The sequence below is a fragment of the Melanerpes formicivorus genome, unplaced genomic scaffold (assembly GCF_026170545.1).
Source record: "Melanerpes formicivorus ecotype bairdi unplaced genomic scaffold, bMelFor1.0.p_v2 SCAF_56, whole genome shotgun sequence".
Classification (NCBI taxonomy): domain Eukaryota; kingdom Metazoa; phylum Chordata; class Aves; order Piciformes; family Picidae; genus Melanerpes; species Melanerpes formicivorus.
In genome coordinates this window covers 4,316,230-4,334,643 of record NW_027142408.1, presented here as the reverse complement: position 1 = coordinate 4,334,643, position 18,414 = coordinate 4,316,230, and the positions used below count along the sequence as shown (strand labels likewise).

General features: G+C 39.6%; 1 protein-coding gene across 1 annotated transcript in view; it reads left to right on the top strand.

Moving 5' to 3' along the window:
* ANGPT1 (angiopoietin 1) overlaps positions 1-18,414 on the top strand; it is a 129,826-nt gene that overhangs the window by 50,835 nt on the left and 60,577 nt on the right. The window contains exons 2-4 of the mRNA XM_068161286.1: positions 6,476-6,631; positions 8,825-8,946; positions 16,242-16,474. Coding sequence (XP_068017387.1) covers positions 6,476-6,631; positions 8,825-8,946; positions 16,242-16,474 — 511 coding nt within the window. The remainder of the gene's footprint in view (positions 1-6,475; positions 6,632-8,824; positions 8,947-16,241; positions 16,475-18,414) is intronic.

Sequence of the window (18,414 nt, the reverse complement as noted above, 5' to 3'; positions counted from 1 at the left end):
GATCCAGATGAGAGAGCGATGCAGGATCAGGAGCTTCCTGAACCCTACTGTTCTCCTGTATGGCTTTGTTGACTCCAGCACTCTGGTCTCTCTACCACCTGATCAGATCTTTAGATGTGGAATAGAGTTAATGCTGTTTCCATCAGCATTAGATGAAGGATGGAAAACCTGCATTCTGAAAAAGACAACATTTTCCTGAAAGAGGAGCATTTATTCCTGACTTTGTATACCTTGTTTCTTGTGCTCTGTTCACAGGGGTTTGAAGGTGGGGTTGGGGTTCAGATGTAATTGAACCCCAGCCTCTGGAAGCAGCAGATAGGAGCATGATCAGAGTCACGGCCACCAGTATTTCTTTATTGCCTGACAAGATGTTTCATCTGTTTTCAGGACTGAAGAAATTGCCATGCTATAACATTGTGACTACAGGGCCTGCGCCTTATTGCCAGTTGATGGGCAGAATGTGTAACTATTAACCTGGCTGTGACCTACATCTCAGTGAAAGAGCAGCCAAGCTTTCCTAAGCATTCATTAACACTTTGTTCTCTACTATTACAGTACAAAGTGTGATAAATATGAGTGTTATTGATGTCAGTACTTCTTTCAGTCAAACACTTGTGGTCCTTAGAAATGTTATCCTAATTCCTGTATGTTCTACCCATGTGGTTAAACTAATGACCTGAAAGTCTACATTTGTGTACAGCAACTACAAAGTCAGTACAACACATACTTTTCCTTACCCCCCAGGGAGAAGAATAGTACCACATGGCTATCCTTATGAAAATGAGATTGAACTACAATCCTGAATTGGAACACTTGAAAGTTTAGGAATATCTGTATCTGATTTTGAGTCCTGGTCATGTCTGATTCTGAAGAGTTACAGCATGCTTTAAAGGCCTGGGATATTTTCCTTTTGTTTAATAGTCCTGCTAATCTGATATGTTTGTTTATTCGAGGTATTTTTGATTACATTCTAAATGCTTCTGAGTTATTACAAAACCACCCTTCCGAATGCGGGTTTACTTGGCAAGGAAACGTCAGTCGTGTTGCTACATGTGACTTACATGGGGTTTACTGTAAAATCAGAATTATTGTAGAAAGATGATGGAGAAAGCAAAACCAGTGATACATGCTAAGAATTCACATAAGCTCTCAGTGGAGCAGGACTTGAAATAAGCAGTGTGTCTCATCTTTGACTCTCTGTGCTGTGCTTTCACCGCATTAATCACACCACAAGGACTGTCACTTTATATTTGAGAACTGCAAAGCTCTGTCGGGGCAATGGCCAGTACATGTTCCTGGATTACAAATCGGAAACGACAGTGATTGTTATCACTTCGGGCACAGGGACACTGTGTGGAAATTTGCAAATGAAAGTAGCGACTTAATCAGTGAGAGGGTGAGTCGGACAGCCGCCCTGCCGCCCCGCCGGCAATCAGGCAGCAGCGGGAGTGCCAGCGTGCGCTCCGCGCTGGGGAGATACTGTCCAAAGAATACAACAAAGACACTCAAAGAGCTTCTTACTATTAAAAATAAATAAATAAGTAAATAGTAATTAAAAAAAACCAAAGTTCCACGTCACTCCTAGTGTGATTCTTTGAATCTGTATGGAGCGTGCCTGAATCCTCAGCCCCTCGCATCTAATTGTTTCCAACTTGGTCATTAAGCATAGCATTTGGGAATACACATCTGGTGAGCTGTGTTTTCCGTTGTAAAACCAGTTGTATTTTCCTGTTGCTGCATGCACACTGCCCATCCTGTTGTCTAGCCATCCATTTCCAATATCTGTCCCTCTTCTCTGTCCTCTGTTCTGTGTGTGTGTTTGCACACACAAACACATAATAGTTGTTCATCTATGGATTTATTAGTCCAGTCTTGGTTAACAACAGCAATAGGAGCTGCGAATCAGCCGTGGAAAGAGAAAGCACTGACAGCGAGTTAGCAGACAGGAAATTGAAGGCTGAAAGCTTCCCTACTTTAGCTCATGATTTCATGACTTACAAAGGAATGCCTCACAATAATATTGACTTCCAGGAAGAGCTGTGATTACGATAAACTGAAATAGGAGCAAATATTCTTGCCAAGTCCTGGGGAAAATAAAAGAAACAAGGAGAAAAATGCTGCTTCTAAAGCAAGGCTTTAGGAAGGAGATTCTTCCACCATTCCTTTTCATTTATCTACTCCTTACAGTGAGTTAAGTGCAGGAATATCTCAGAGAGTTTTATGTTTTGCTATTTTCTCTAAATGTCAGTGTTTTGGACTGGGTTTTATTCTACAGAATTTAAGTAAAAGAAGAGATTTTCAACCCAGTTTTCTTGGTGCTATTACTGAGTTTGTGCTCAGTGCTATGTACAGAGCAGCTTGATTTTACTCCTCAGCATTGCTACTCTAGTCACAGTGGTTGTTCCTGTAGCAGCTAATGGAAATGATGATACTTATTCTCAGTATATGAGCTCTCAAGAGAAACCTGCAGTTTTACATTTCTCACTCAGAGGCTGTAGCATTCAAGAAGTAAGGTCAGAGCAGGGCATTGATCCCCATAATCATATCCTGAATCTCACTCTGACAACTGGGGATGGGGGGGATTGTATTAGCACACTTTGACTTAAAGGAAACCTGTGGCTGCTCCTTTTCAAAGTCTCCAGGGGAATATGATGAAGTGTGTGACCAGAATTGTCTTTATATACTTTGGCTGCTCTCATGTTTCCTATAAAAAGCTCTTATCTTTCTGTACAATTACTAAAGCTATAAAAGGATCTATATCTTGAACTGTGCCATTTCAGATAAACCAAGGCACTTTTATCTTACCAAGTTTCATAGACTTTTCTGCAAGATAATTTGAGTACCTGATATTTCCACTGCTGCTCCTAAACCAGGTTTATAATCTATTTAGTGACATTGGCTCAACCCTATTTTATATACCCATGCACATATGTAAATATATGTACAAGTATACTGAATATGTGACAGTGTCAGTCTGAGCTATTTCTGCTTGTTTCTCATTTTAACAATTATTGGAAGGGAGTATTTGCTAACACTCGTGTCTGTTAATTCACTGTTTGGCATGTCTTAAAGCAATCAGATCCATCCAAAAAATCCTCAGATCATGAACCATGCTGTCACTGCAGGTGTGTCTTGCTTCTATTTTTGCTTGTGTTGTGAGGTAAAGTTACCTGCATAACACTGATCATGGCCACAAGGATGACTGGCCCCCAGTTTATCTGGGTTTGGAGAGGACAAACCATACCATGCTTCAGTCCTTACCAGCTGCCTGTGAAATATCATAGGCAAAACAGACAGGGAGTATACAATAAGATTTCTGTTTCTGGTACCACTGAAACTTCAGGAAGCTTCATTGTTCCCTGTCACCTAACAAAACATATGAGATCACTTTCAGTTTTCCCTGCCACTAGGTTATTTATGATAGAAGCACACAAACACGGAGGATGTGAACATATAGTACAGAGATCACGAATTCTGCTGAGTGTTTTAAGACTGGTGGGATGCAGGGATTGGATGTTTTGTGAGTCTCTCTGGGTTGAAGATAAAAATAAGTACTTGCCTGGAACAGCTGGGCAGTTGTTGGATGGCCCAGGGGGTGCCCTTGCGTTCCTGTGGCACTCTATGTACTGACATTTCAGTACTTTCAGTGGTTTCAGTGCATCTAAACTTCCCATTTATGCTTTCAAAAAAGATCTTAAATTAAGACTGTAGATTATTGATAGTCATCTTCATAATACAATGTCCTGGGTCTTCAGCTGACTGAGATTTTGTATCAGGAGCTGATAAAAGGTAGAAATATAATCTCCAGGGAAGTTGCAACCTACACTGGAGAGACAGGAAAATGGATACGAAAAGGATTTGTAATTTCTTCATCAGAGAGGCCTTAAGATAGAGAACCTGAAACTGAAGGCAGAACCTGAAACTGAAGGCAGAACTTATGGCAGTGAATAAAGAGATTGCCCTTCTGTGCTATCCATATGAAGCCCTGCACAAACAAGACACTCGTGCACAGAGTAGGATGTAGGGGAGGCCTGATGTGACTGCGGTTCTTTGAGCAGTTTTGTCATGCATAGAATGCCAGCAGCACATGGTGTAAGGAACCAAGCAGAACTGAAAATAGATTAAGTAACACAATGTCAGAACATTGTACCTTTTGCATACCTCCTATAATGCAAACACACACAGCATCATATATTGGTTCCAAGCTCTACACCAGTTCCCCAGGTTCACTGAAGGTTTAGCTATGAATTGGCAGCTCAGGAAAGCAACCAGAAGTGTTTATGCAGGTTAAGACTTCACTTTCTAAAGCCCATATGTAATGCAGTGAGGAGTTAATTCAGTGGAACTAAGCTGGGTTAGAAATCGTATGTCCATCCTCCAGGAGTCAGCTATAAGGTGTCTAAACATTCTTCTGCACAGAAGTTATATCAAAATGAGTCATTCTGAAAAGTACTCCTCACCGAAAGTATCTTTGGCAAAGAAAATAATTAGTCCCACACTACTACAGTAATTCTTTTTGTTTTGGGTTTTTAAATCACTCCAGTTTTTAATTTTTTGTTTTAGTTTAACACTGCAGATGTTGCCCTTTCTAGAATCATGCCTTTTCCTGCAGCATACACTGAGGATGGTTCATGTTTGCAGTCAAATGGGTAATTAAATTAATATAGTTTATAGAATTAAGTGGTTTGGAAAGCTAATCAAGAAAAAAATATATCATTTACCCTGTAATGAAATTTGTGAAAATTAGCACTAAACTGGATTAGTCTTTGAACCAGAACTATTACTGATCAGCAGAAAATGAGAACACGATGTTATGATTTGCTTGTCATAAGTAACTTCCTTAGGGGAGCATTTAATCATGTTTGATATAGAATCATAGGATCACTTAAGCTGGAAAAGACCTTTAAGATCATCGAGTCCAATCATTAGGTCATCAAACCTAACCATTAGTGTGATTCTCAGGTCTGCAGCATTGTGACTTTGTTAAGTCTTAACATTAAAAAATGAAGATACCTAATATTCCTACAAAGTTACTGACATTGACTCTTAATATTTTGTATGTTGTTGTGACAATCATAAGTAATTACATTGGAAATGAGAAATAGATTTCACCTATACAGACTTCTGAGTTGTAGTCTAGAGGTGAATAAGCTTTCAGAGTGATCTCCATTTCTATTGGAAATTTTCCCATCCTGTCTGGAGGGGAGGGAGCAGTTGTGTGAGTGGCTGCAGCAGGGCTTGGCTGTCAGCTGGTCCTGAACCATGAGGAGAAGACAAAAAAGCTCTTACAGAACATCACTGGTGCACTGTCTTTATTATCCAAAAGATGTGCAGTGTATGGTAGGAGAGGGAGAGCAGTCTGCTGTTACTTTAACTCACTTTCTTGATCTAAGGCACTGTAAAAAAACCCTGATGTCATCTGGATATCATAGCAGTCCTTAAAAGCAATTACACGAGACCAGCTTGAGTTGATCAAAGTAAAAGCAAAGGCTCTTATTGTATTTATAAAGCCATCTGCCACAAACCATTATCATTTACTTGGGCCCTAAGTTACTGTTTCCATTTTAATAGTTCTATTAGTGTTTAGGTGGTTTCTATGAAGATTATTCCATAAACGTTGCCCAAAAAAAGCTAGATCTAGATACTTTTAATGCATAATCCCCTGGAATGTTTATTGAGCCACAACACTGAACTTTCTGGCAGTTTTATTTCTGAGAACATTATAATGTTATTATGCATCCCACCGGTAACTCTGCATTACTGAAAACTCCTGTGCAGTGTAATGAGACTTACTGAAAGCAGATGCAGCTGAATTAATAACAAGGGCATCAGTACACTATAGAAAGCCACACAGTAAGAGGGGTGGGATGAGGAGAAAAGAATGAAGAATTCTGTTTGACTTTTGCTGCATAAAGTAACTGAATTAAAAAGAAAGAGTAGCATAAAGTTTTGAAGACCCAGGTGTAGATTAATTGAAAGATAATTTAATATTAATAAGAATAAGTATTCTTGATATTGATTAATGCAGAGTCTCTGGACAAATTTAATTTAATTATCTGAAGACCTCTGAATGGTCTTGAATTTACTTCTGTGAATGGGTTTCTGCTTGTCACATTCTCTACGAGGCCATCTTGAAATGATCCTTCTATCATGTGTTACATAGATGCTACTCCTCTTAGCTAACCAGAGAGAAAGCTCAGTCTAAGGATCAGTAGAATTAATGCAGTGCCTCCAAAGGGCAGGATGCTTCAGATAAAATGTAGTGCTTGGCCATAGTGAAGCTGGTAAATGCTGGTTTCCTGCAATAAAAGTAATAGGTGAAATCTTGAACTGTTAAGTCAGTAGGAATTTTGCCTCTGAGTTTAGTAAGGCCAGTTGAAGTTTTCCCTTTTGGCAAGAATGCCAAAAGCTGTGCTGTGCTGTGCTGTGTCACCAGGATGCCTAAGCAGGTAAAGAGACCTTTTCTGTTTTATAGCTTGAGAACTACATTGTGGAAAACATGAAATCGGAGATGGTGCAGCTGCAGCAGAACGCGGTGCAGAACCACACCGCCACCATGCTGGAGATAGGGACCAGCCTCCTCAGCCAGACAGCAGAGCAGACCAGAAAACTCACCGATGTTGAAACACAGGTATGTCCCCAGAGGGCTTCTCTAAGAGCTGTTCCCATCGTCTTGCTCTTTCAATGAATCACCACAGGGAACATTTCGACACAGGGCTCCAAGAAGCATGTGTACCCTGCCTCTGATGGCCAGCCCTTGTTATGTGTCTTTCTTCTGATTTATTTTGGTCACTATATTTAGCTCTATGTGTGTAAGGCTGGCAGGACTGTCCAGGAAACTAAATCAGCATCTGACTTCAAATAAACAGCCCAGCTACCAACTGTGAGCGATGTATGTGTCAAGCTAACTAATGAGTTTCAGGCTAAAACAGTCTCTTTGATCTCCACTGTTTGTCTCTTTACTACTACAAGAAAGTTTGTTTATTTTCTGCAAGATGTTTCCATTTATTGAACAACAGTGCATGTCTGCAGCTCTTAAACTGTGGAGAGGGAGTGAGGAGCAGCAGCTTTGCAGAGCACTGTGTTTGGTATTTTTGTACAATTGTACACAGCACATCAATGGAAAGCACCACCTCCAAATGGTTCCTAGCCCTGAAATCGCTGCTGTGATTGAAGTGAGAAGAGTGACACTGTCATAGCACAGAGCGCAGAGCACATAGCACCTTGAGCTCGTCACCAAGATGCATGCTACTTTGTTTTGGCCTTTTGAATTATTTTATCAGTTTAAGATGCATGTTTGGTTTCCTTTTTTTTTTTCATTTTTTAAATTTTGCTGACTTCCCTTCCCCTTGATCTGCATAGCATGTGGTATATTGCCAGCTGCACCGCATTCACTCTTCATTTAGAACGGGGAAATTAAAGTATTGCATTTATTTGGTTCCAGTAGCACACATACTGCTTGAAAGATGATATTCCCTGCTATATTGTCCTTACTCATGTTTACAATATCATTACCGAGTTCTCACATAATCACTTTGCAGTACACTGAGAAAGAAGTCATTATGAAAGACAGATACCCTGTCTTATATGAATCTCCTGCACCTTTTTTTTCTACATCTTGGTTAATAAATCAACACAATTCAAAATGTTGTGATCTCAAATGATCACTCTTCCTAAACATAGTGCATTGATCTGTCAAAGTGCTGGGGAGAAGTTCAATTTAATATCAGCAGAAAATCTGAATAGAAACAGGTGAAGATCTCTGACCTGTAGTGTCATATCTATAGTCAGTAAACAGGAGGTGGAGAAACTCTTCTTATATCCCAAAAGATTTACCTAGGTTGAATACTCATTCATAGTTTCCTCTTAAGCAGGTAAGGGACAAAATGTTCATTGCCCCTTTCTCACTTTTCCTTCAAGGAACCACTTCAAGGTAGAGGTATCATTGGCAACTGTTTAAAGGTCTTCCTCCTCTACCCGTATTGCTGAAGAATTTAAGGGATGTTTATTATCAGCGGGAGTGGATCTTCCTTGGGCACTATTTGCTGTGACTTGCAGCTCATCTGTGGCATTTCCCTTCCCACTTCCTTAGAATCTCACTCCTAATCCATGATCCATCCATGCAAATCCCACTGATTCAGTTTAGGCTTTCTTCAATACATCAAGTTCTACTGATACTTTGTAGTTTAGTCCATAGATATATCCACTCTGGAAACCTGTTGGTGCTTTCCTGTCTTCTTAATCTTTCCCTACCTTCATAGGACACCTTCAATTTCTGCCAGGTCTGAAATTATGATAATGCTTCTGGCACTTCTGAATGTATCCATTTGGGAGAACATAACAGATGTATACTGATAATTCCCAGTGTTTTCAACCTCTGTACCCATAAAAAAGGACAAGCCAAGTTTCTCTGTTGATGTCTGCAAAGAGAGAACTCAGGGGAAAGCTAAAGTAGGAGTTCCATGTACAAAACAGTGGATGCAACATTTTGGCTTCACTCCAAGCACTTTTGCTGCCTTCTGCTTTGCAGGAATGCAGGTTTGAGGTATGCCTCTCATTCTTTCCACTGAAATGAAGCTTATTTGGCAGTCTGCTTTCTGCCAACCTAGTATTATTCTACAGTAAACAGGGCGGCAGAATATCAGCTGGTACATGACAGCATGGCTTGATTGAGTTCCATTGCACTGACTGAGCAGCTGAGGTTAAAAGAATTTAAGAACAATTTTTGACAAATCATCAAATCAGGATGAAATGTTTGCATGATGTTGCTGCAGCAATGTAACCAGGCCAATATAAACATTAATGCTTTTAATTTACCCTTAAGGTGCTAAATCAAACATCCAGACTTGAAATTCAGCTGCTGGAAAATTCACTGTCTACATACAAGCTAGAAAAGCAGCTACTGCAGCAAACCCATGAAATCCTGAAAATTCATGAGAAAAACAGGTAAGAATGAGCAGCTGCTCTCTTACACTCATTCTCTGGTTGTGACAAAGTGGGGTGTGCATGCTTGGTTCTAAGCAGCTGGTGGAAAGGAATAAGCAAGTACAGCAAGTGGAAGGTAATATTTATGCAATGGCTCCTCACACAGTCCTGTGCTGGGTTTACTTTGGAGAGTGTTTTCCCTGAGGAGCAACCACCATGGCTGACCAGCTTTGCCTTGCACTAAGTCCTTTGGAGCCAGCTGGAACTGGCTGAGTTGGGCATGGGAGCCCCAGCCTCTCCTCACAGAGGCTGCCCCTGCTGTCCCCACTGCTAGCACCAGTTTAGCGTGCTTCATCTAACAACTGTTTATAACCAGGAATTAGAGCACTGCATTCAAAACTCTCAAACTCCACAGATTTTTCTTGACCCATTGGAAGCATGAATAAATGGATGTGGGATTAACTTTAAGTTCAGCCATCTCTGAGTCAAGGAATTCACCTAAACTGAGTAAGTGGACTTTTCCTATAGCCCATGGAAAGGGTAGGCTTGTGCAGGAAGAAGTTAATTCTACACATTTTACAACCTATTTTAATTTGGGATTGACCCAAACACTGGTTAAACATATAAATATTTGGCATTTTTATCTGCTACAATGTAATGAGCAGCAAAATTTTATTGGCTGCTCAAGAGACTGAGTCTAGTGTACTTAATCTGAATTTATTTATTTGTCTTAGCAATGTGTCAGGGTGTAAAGCCTTCATGTCAGTAAACAAGTAAGTTTTCCTTAAGTTGACCTTTGACTTGGCTGACATTCTAATGAAATGGTCTGTGACATGACAAAATGCTCTGCCTTGGCTTTTCAGAAGGAAAAAGAGGGATGTGTTAAAAAGAGCACACTTCATATGCAGTTGTTTCTCCCAGAAACATAGTTGTACCTGGAGAGGTGAAAAAACACACTGAAGTTTCATCTTGCAATGAAGCAAGAACCTGGCATATGATGTCCAGGTTCTGTTACTCTTCCCTTGTGGATGATAAAATTAGGAGAGAGGACAGTGTTGTGGTTACACTAAAATATGAATCATCAGCTCTTCTATCTTCATATACTCCTAAAAAAACAACTGCCTAGTCTGTGCCTTGTAGGTCCTGATCCTGAAATCAGTTATGTGTGTGTCAAGTTCACCACGGGGCAAGTCTTTGTGATGATAAATTTCTGGACATGCCAATGATTTTAACTCACTTAATTTTATAGATTACCTCTCAGACTATGTTTGGTAGGCATTTGCAATCTGAATGCCTTCATGCCAATCAATATTCCTTTATGTCAGTAAAATAGAGAAGATTCCTTTAACTACATTGCCTACAGGGACTGGAAGCTTCTTTGGAAGGAACCTTGTTTATTTTTGGCTGCAGATGTACACCATGATGGGAGAGAGTGTAGGAAATATTATCATTGCAAAAATAATCCAACCAGATAGAGGACTGTGGGCAGAAAAATGTCTTCCTCTGTGTTAAATATTCCTCTATATGAAAAAAAATGAATCACAATCACTTCCAAAGAAGTGGATTTGTGATGGAAGCAATGCAAATCTTGTAGTGACAACAACTGATCTCTGATGTACTCCAGTAACTGGTGTATTGTCCTCAAAGAAAATGAACACTACGTATCAACAGGGGACCAATGCATGTTCTTTAGACTAGAAATACATCAGCTCTTGGCCCTTCTCCTTACTTCCTGCCTCTGCTGGGCAGAGTAGCCAATTCTTTTTCTGTTTTTTTTTTAATTCAAGTGAAGTGAAAGAGATTCCACAGCATGAGTACATTCACACTTGCCCCAGAATCATGTTTCTACTGAGTGCTCTCATGCCATGATTTATTTTTGTAGGTTCCCACCCACTCTAATGTAAATGGTGGTTTCTTCCTCCATTGCCATTTTTTCTCCCACAAGGGCTTTCTAAAAAATGTTGATTTATTCTTGAATGTTTTCACTGCTCAATATGTGGTTTTTTATGCTCCCCCCCCCAGCTTTTTCCCCCCAGAGTGCAGCAGCTGCATTCAAGTTATTGTGTATCGTTTATTCCAATATGCCATTGTGAAAACAACTATTTATTTACTCAGATGAAAGAAGTGAGGGAAACCACAATGGAGTGCTGGATCTTCCAGCAATAGATAGTGGATGTGAAATTTAAACACAACATTCAACTTGAATCTGCAGGCAATCAGAGTAGGTTAACTTGTTCAGCCCCAAATCTGTTTAATCCTGTGGAAGATGAGGTCTCAAGAATGGTTGTTGAATTTCCATCTGATTGTGTGGGAGATTTGCAAACACAGTATGCCTGAAAAGTTTGTTTGTAAGTTCAGCATATGCTAAAGAGAGAAATCCAGGTTTTTCACTTCCCTTTGGGGATGTCAAAGGAATTATCTCGTCACTGGTATCAGAAGTAAGCATACTAATGCTAAGTAACCAATTACTTTTACTGGTCGTGGGAAATACAGGGACACGTATTTTTGTACTTCCTTAAACTGGTCAGATAGCACAGACCACCAAAGTAGGACTGGTCGGCACCTAACATGAGAGGGAATGTTTTGCTCAGGTGAAAGGAAGCACGAAGAAGCTGTCTTATTGAGGGAATACCATTCTGACCCTCTAAAGTAACCATGTAGGTCCTCTGCCTCCTGGGCTTTCCACAAATACACAATGCAAGAAACTGCATGGATTTGGCCAAAGAATTTTTCCTAGTGTGACGTTAGCTGTCTTTGCTGAATAGCTCAACAAAGTAAATCCTTTGAATCTGCATTTCCACTAAATCCAGATTTTGTGAAGAATTATTTTCCTGCAGAAGATGTCCATCTCTCAGATCTGGTCTGGATCCTCTCCTTGCATGTCTAAACTGAGGCCTCTGAAAACAAAGATTAAAAAAATCTCTTAAACTGCTGTGGCCTGGAATGGATTAGTGAATAAACTACCTACCTTATAAGGCAAATTGTCTAAAGCAGCCTTTCCTTTCTCCCCAGAGAGTGACCAGAGTATTTTCTGTACGTTCTACTTCATCACCTCTCAAAATGTCAAGAGCTTTCACTGGAAGTTGTTCTCTGACTTCTGTATGGGCCTTCTAACCACTCTGCTGTTATCAGAATGCTTATTCTGAATCACCTAGACACAGCACAGTTGCACTGAGGCATCCCACTGGCTCATATCCCCACAAAGTTAACACATCATTCCTGTGGTTGAAAATAGATTCCTAGTCTTGCCAAGATCAGCAGGTTAGGCACTGAGATGTAGTTAATCTTTAGGAAAGCTAAGTTTGTCTGGCTTTGGGGTGTGTGTGGTGCTTGCTTTTTATTTAATTGCCTTCTAGAGAACAACTGCACAGGGTCACTGTCCAATGGATGATATTGGTATTTATCCACCTTAACAACATTTGTTTCTTTACAACAGCATTCCAGCCCCCAAATGCCTGTTTCCCACAATGAAGGTGCAGTTATAAAAGCCACAAATACATGTGTGCATGTGTGAATATCTTTTTTCTTTCTTTCTCTCTCTTTCTTTCTTTCTCTCTTTCTCTCTCTCTTTCTTTCTCTCTTTCTCTCTTTCTTTCTCTCTTTCTCTTTCCCTTTCTCTTTCTCTTAATCTTTCTCTTTCTCTTTCTTTGTATGTATGATACTTTTAGTGAATGGTGATCTCTATTTCTTGCGATTATTGTAACTCCCATCAAAGCCTGTCTAGGCCAGTAATGTTTTCAAGCATATAGAAATTTCAAACATGTAGGAAATAGAGAGCAATTTCAGGTGCATAGGAAATGTGTGCTGTAAACTTGCTGGAAAAAGAGCCAGGCATAACATCACACCTGTGAGATTTTACTGGAGAGCGTTACAAAGGAACGTTACACAACCATCTTGGTCAATCTTTACAGACTGTTGGATTGATTGGTAAAATAACTCCATTCTTTTTCTTTCTTTCTTTCTTTTTTTTTTTTTTTTTTCCCCTTTTATGTTCTATTCCAGCAACAGTCATTCATGAAAACTAATAGAAATATATTAATTTTAAATCTGTCTTCATGATGACTCTTCAACAAATGAGGCAACATCGCTACTAAGCATCTAGCAGGGATTTCGTGGTGGTATTTAGCTATTGGAAATTGTCTGATGTCATAAGAACAGAATGGTCTTTCAACTGTTAGAAATATGTATCTGTATTGGTTTCAATCTGTTCCAAGATTGTTTTGATGAGTTTCTATCTCTTGTTAAAAAAGAAAAAAGAGAAAAAAGAGTCAAAGTATGAATTTCATTAAAAAAAAAAGGAAGATGATGACAAGGAATAGAATAATAAAAAAAAAAAAGAGTCAAAATATGACTTTAAATTAAAGTGAATTCAAGTGAATTCAAGTGAAATGTTCTCACCACATTGGAGTCAAAAGCTGTAAGAATAACTTTCTTGTGCTGTTCAAGGATTACTTCATTCTGGGACAGGCCAGTGGAGAAATCCCCAGTCCAAGTGATGGTTTAGCTTTGGTTCAGTTGGGGCTTTGATTGACAGGCTCTCACTGACTCAGAGAGCACAATGACTGTTTTGGATTTCTCCCAGGAATACAGGGAGTGGTCTTATCCTTGGGACTTATCTGTTTTAGATTTATGGATATAGGAAGATCATTGCACACATGCATATGAATTCCTTAAATTAGCTGAGTTTTGCAGTTTATAACAACAGAACTTTTCATCTATGTAGAAAGCTGTAAAGGAACCAAGTGTTGTGACACTCCCAGCTTTCCTCCACATGGTATTGACACCACTCATAAATATCAAGATATAATAGTACTCAGACCATAAAGCATCTGCTTGCTCTCTGTCACTGCAGATGCCAAACTGGGAAAATCTAAACATTGTCAGCTTCTTCCTTCTTGCTCGACACGGCCAGAGCTGCTACAAATAAGACTGTCATCACCGTGGGCTCATTTACCACGGTCTTAGGAGGGCTGTGGTGGGAAAGAAACAATGCAGTGCACAAATTGCTGCTGTCAAAGGCTAAATAATTTCTTCATGGAATTATTTAGATGTGGATGTGCATATAGGATGTTCTGGAGTTAGGGAAATGCCCTGTACTGCACTAGGATATGGACAAAGATAAGTGGATAAGTTTTTTTGTCCTTACCTACCATTTAACTCTAAAGCAACATGCTGGCTTCAAGAGTGCATCTTCACTTATATTGAGCATACACAACAGATTCCGTGGACTGCAAGATGTCAGACTGGGGTGGGGCCACACCTAACACTTGCTCTAGCACAGACTGTGCCCAGCACCCACCTTGTCACTATCCAACGTGCCTTGATGCAATTTATAGACTATCAGAAAACCCAAAATTCAGAGTCAATATGAAGAGTTCAATCTCCGTGGAAAAGTGAACAGAAGTGATGCAATCCACACAGGACACTGTTTAATTTTTTAAAAACACCTTTTATGTCTAAATCCAGTTCATCAGAACATTTTCAACCACTTGTGCCTCATTAATTAGCCTTACCTTCTGCATAACAAAGCTCAAAGAGTTTCACATCAATATTCTCAAAAAGCCTGTATGAATTTAGAGCATAAAGAGCTTGTGCCTGATGCTGGAGTTCAAGTGATGAAAAAAATTGTCTCCAGGTTAGGTATGGTGTTAAAATAATCAATTGTCTTTGGCTTCAAAGTCCATGCTTTGCTGCAGCTTGAAACTTTGTCTTCTGATTCCACTGAAATGTGTTGTACTTCACTAATCAATGAGACTTTGGAGCGAGCTCTCATGTTCCCCTTCGCATTTGCGACTCCATGGAAAAGCATTTTTCCTTCAGATCCTTTGGGCTTTCCCGTGTTCACCCAGATCCTTCTGCTTTCCACAGAGCTAGCTTATGTTGACATTCCAAAGTATGTTTTTCTTCAGAATCTCTGTAAGTCTCACATTTGTAACATTTCAGAAAAAGATACTTGTAACACAATTTTTGATTACAAAAGTTTTACGTTACCTTAGCTTGTACAGCAAATCCGAGGCCTAAATTTAATCTCTGCATTGCTATCATTTGTAACAGCTCATATTAAGGCTCTGTGATATCTAGTAGAAACAACTCCATATGGATTTTATTACATTCTTCAGTTAGGTTAAATGACCTGAAATTGTGCAGGCATTTTGCCACTGATCTATTATCCAGAAGTAAAAACAAAGGTGGGGGGAGAGTGCAAATAAATAAAACCTAAGACTGACTTCAACAGGAAGCAGTTTGTTGGCAAGTTTGTAGCCATCAGTTGGTTTATGGGCATGAGAAACACCTTTTGGCATATACAATAGAAGTACTGAACAGAAAGTAGCAGAGGGATTGAATTGATTTCTTTATCTAATATTAATCAATTATTTCTGCCAAACTCCCACCACAGCATCAAAGCACTGCCCTGGAAAAACTTCTTGTTCCCTGTTGACAGATATTAGCTGTCCTTTATGTCTGCAACTCCTCTCTTCTTCTAGATATAATCTGATATGCCTTTGATCTTTGTCAACTCTGCACTTCTGACTCAGGACAGAGAGGGGACTAGAAAGAAGAATATTTATCATGAGAGGTTGCCTATGTAAAACGTTCGAAAGAGCTGATGTAAGCAGGCTGCATGGTGTGACGCCCAAGGATTGTCTGTCTGAGGAGCTCTCCTGTCTCACCAGAAATGGTGGTGCTGGATTCATGAAAAATAAGGCAATCCTTCCTTAAAATGCAAACAGGTGACTTATCTCTCTGGGAAAACAGTGCTATTGCTTATGTGAAACCAGAAACCTCTCCCTTGGGGTATAATTCCTTTCCCAGGTTCATACACCACATCAAATGGTGCTGTTGTGGTGGGCTCTGTATCGCTTGATGGTACTCCATAGCTTCTGGTGCTTATCTTACACCCAGTGGCAAGGCCCTCCACACACTCTTTCGGTTTGCTCCTGATTTTTGTCTCTTATCATACAGACTCATCCATGCTACCAATGATGTGCTCCTCTGTGCTCTGCTCCTCTCCCTCCTTTGCTTACCTTTTTCTGTCTGAAATTCTGTATAGAGATCTGCCCCATGCTCATGCACTTGGATAGGTGTGAAACATAGATATGTAGTTCCATGCACTTTAGGATAAGCACTACAGGATGCAAACCTTAGAGATCAGTCACATAGAGAAAATCAATGGGCTGAACTAGTAGATGTCACAGTTTAAAGATAAATTATTTATGAGGTGGATTTTGTGGTGTAGAAGAAAATAGTTCCTTTTTCTGTATCAATAAACATGCAGGCATGAAATAATAACTACCAACTGTTTTATTCCATTTTAGTTTACTTGAGCACAGAATTTTAGAGATGGAAGAAAGGCATAAAGAGGAGCTGGACACTTTGAAGGAGGAGAAAGAGAACCTACAAAGCTTGGTTACACGACAAAGCTACGTAATTCAGGAACTAGAGAAGCAGTTAAACAAGGCAACAAGTAATAACAGCATCCTGCAGAAGCAGCAGCTTGAATTGATGGACACAGTTCACACTTTGATTACCCTCTGTTCCAAGGAAGGAGGTAAGATAGTAGCATTATAAAACATTTTACATCCTAGGAAATTTCTTCTGAAAAAAGTCCTGAAATTTTGTAAAGGCAGAACTTAGTGAGCTTAGACTAAGGAAGAAAAAGCTTTGTATCTGAGGACAAAAAATCTGGTGAGAATCCACAAAATAAGGTTCAGGTAGTGCTGAGGCAAACAGCCATATCTGATCTTGGGAATTTAATATCAATGTGTTGTTATAGCTTGAGCATAGCTGAGACAGGCCATAATTCCACTGGCTTCACATTAGCAATGCTAATTTGTCCCTCTGAGAATCTATGTCCTTCTGCTGGAAGTTATCCAACCAATCACAGGTACTAATTTACAGATGCCTATATCTAACTTAATCTAAACTTCCTTTACAATCACTGGGGAGAAGAGAGCATTAAATGAAGGAAAGTAGTACAGAACTTTATACATAAATATGTGTTATAATGGTCATTATCTCAATGTAGGTGCTTAAGGTGCTGTAGACATCCAAATGATGAATCTCTTCCCTTGAATGAGATTTTATTTATAATAAGAGATTATTTTTCTCCTTCTAGCTTGCTGAATCTCATTTATTTCTGAGTGCATTAAACACACTACAGGTAGAAAAGACAGAAATAACAGCCTCTGAAAGAAGACCCGAGAACAATTCTTTCTCAAATTTGATTTACTTAGTAAACAGATTTCTTACAGAGACTGAGAAAGAAATTCAGGTAGGATTTGAGTTTTTAAATGCTAAGGACACAGCAAAGTGTCTCTGGAAAGAAATTGCCTCCATCTCTACTGGTCATGGCCGATCAGTGAATGCAGACCACATAGAGAATGGAGATGGGATACTGGAAAGAACAGATTAGTAACTATGAAAAACAAGGCAAAGCCATGCAGAGGAGAGAGAAGAAGAAATGTAAGGGAGAAACATCTATATTAATAGCAGCTAAAGGGATGAACAGTTCTGCCTATTGTAGCATGCAGAGAGTTAAAAATACTTGGGGAAAGAAAGCTGAGGAAAAATAATATCCATCTAGGATGGAGCCATCCAAACCCTTTGGAGAATGGGTACAGGGTAAACATAGACACAGTGCAAGATGTGCAAGTTGTGCTAATCAGTCAGTATGGCAGCATGGCTGAAAGAGATCTGTTCGAGGGTAAGTACCAGCAGCCAAAAAAGCCAGGCATATTTGCTCATTCTAGAGCTCTAAGTGCTATAAATTGTCTAAAACTTAAAGAGAAAGAAACACACAAAAAAACCCAAAACAGCACAACCAATAACCCCCCCAAAACCAACCAACCAAACCCCCCAAACGACAGCTCTGTCCTCCCAGTCAAAACCTTGTCACCTAGATCATTATCCAGCACGCTGTTTAAGAGGCAGAAGACATTAGATCATTCAGACTGCTCAGCTCCAGGCAGTGTGGGTTTTCTCTCTGCTATATATTCCCATGCAACTTGTGTGGCTTAAAGCTAAACTACTGCAGTGACAAGGATTACATCTCTTCCTTTGGAAGTGTTGTGTGCTTGGGCCAATATTGATGGCCTACTTTTGTAAAAAACATTTCCCCCCTCTCCTGTTCATTCTAAATGTTCCCTTCTGCTTAGTCTATTATACAGCTCCCCAGCATTTGAATTAAGTAACATCCTTCATAGTAGGCTGCTCCCATATCAGTAAAGAAACACTGTGATGCAATGCAAATCCTTTATTATGTTTTATGGCCTCTTGGCAAAGAAACCTGGCAAAGCTGCGTTCAGCGTGTTCTAATGGAGCTCAGGAGTGCTTTTAAACTAATATTAAAATTAAAGATGTATTATTCTCACACAGAGATATCCTGCAAGTTCTTGTTAAGGTTAGAAAGATTTTCTAACCATTTTGGATTTGATTTTTAAAAGAAGAACAACAAACCCCAAAACCCAAACCCACAAACCAACCAACGTT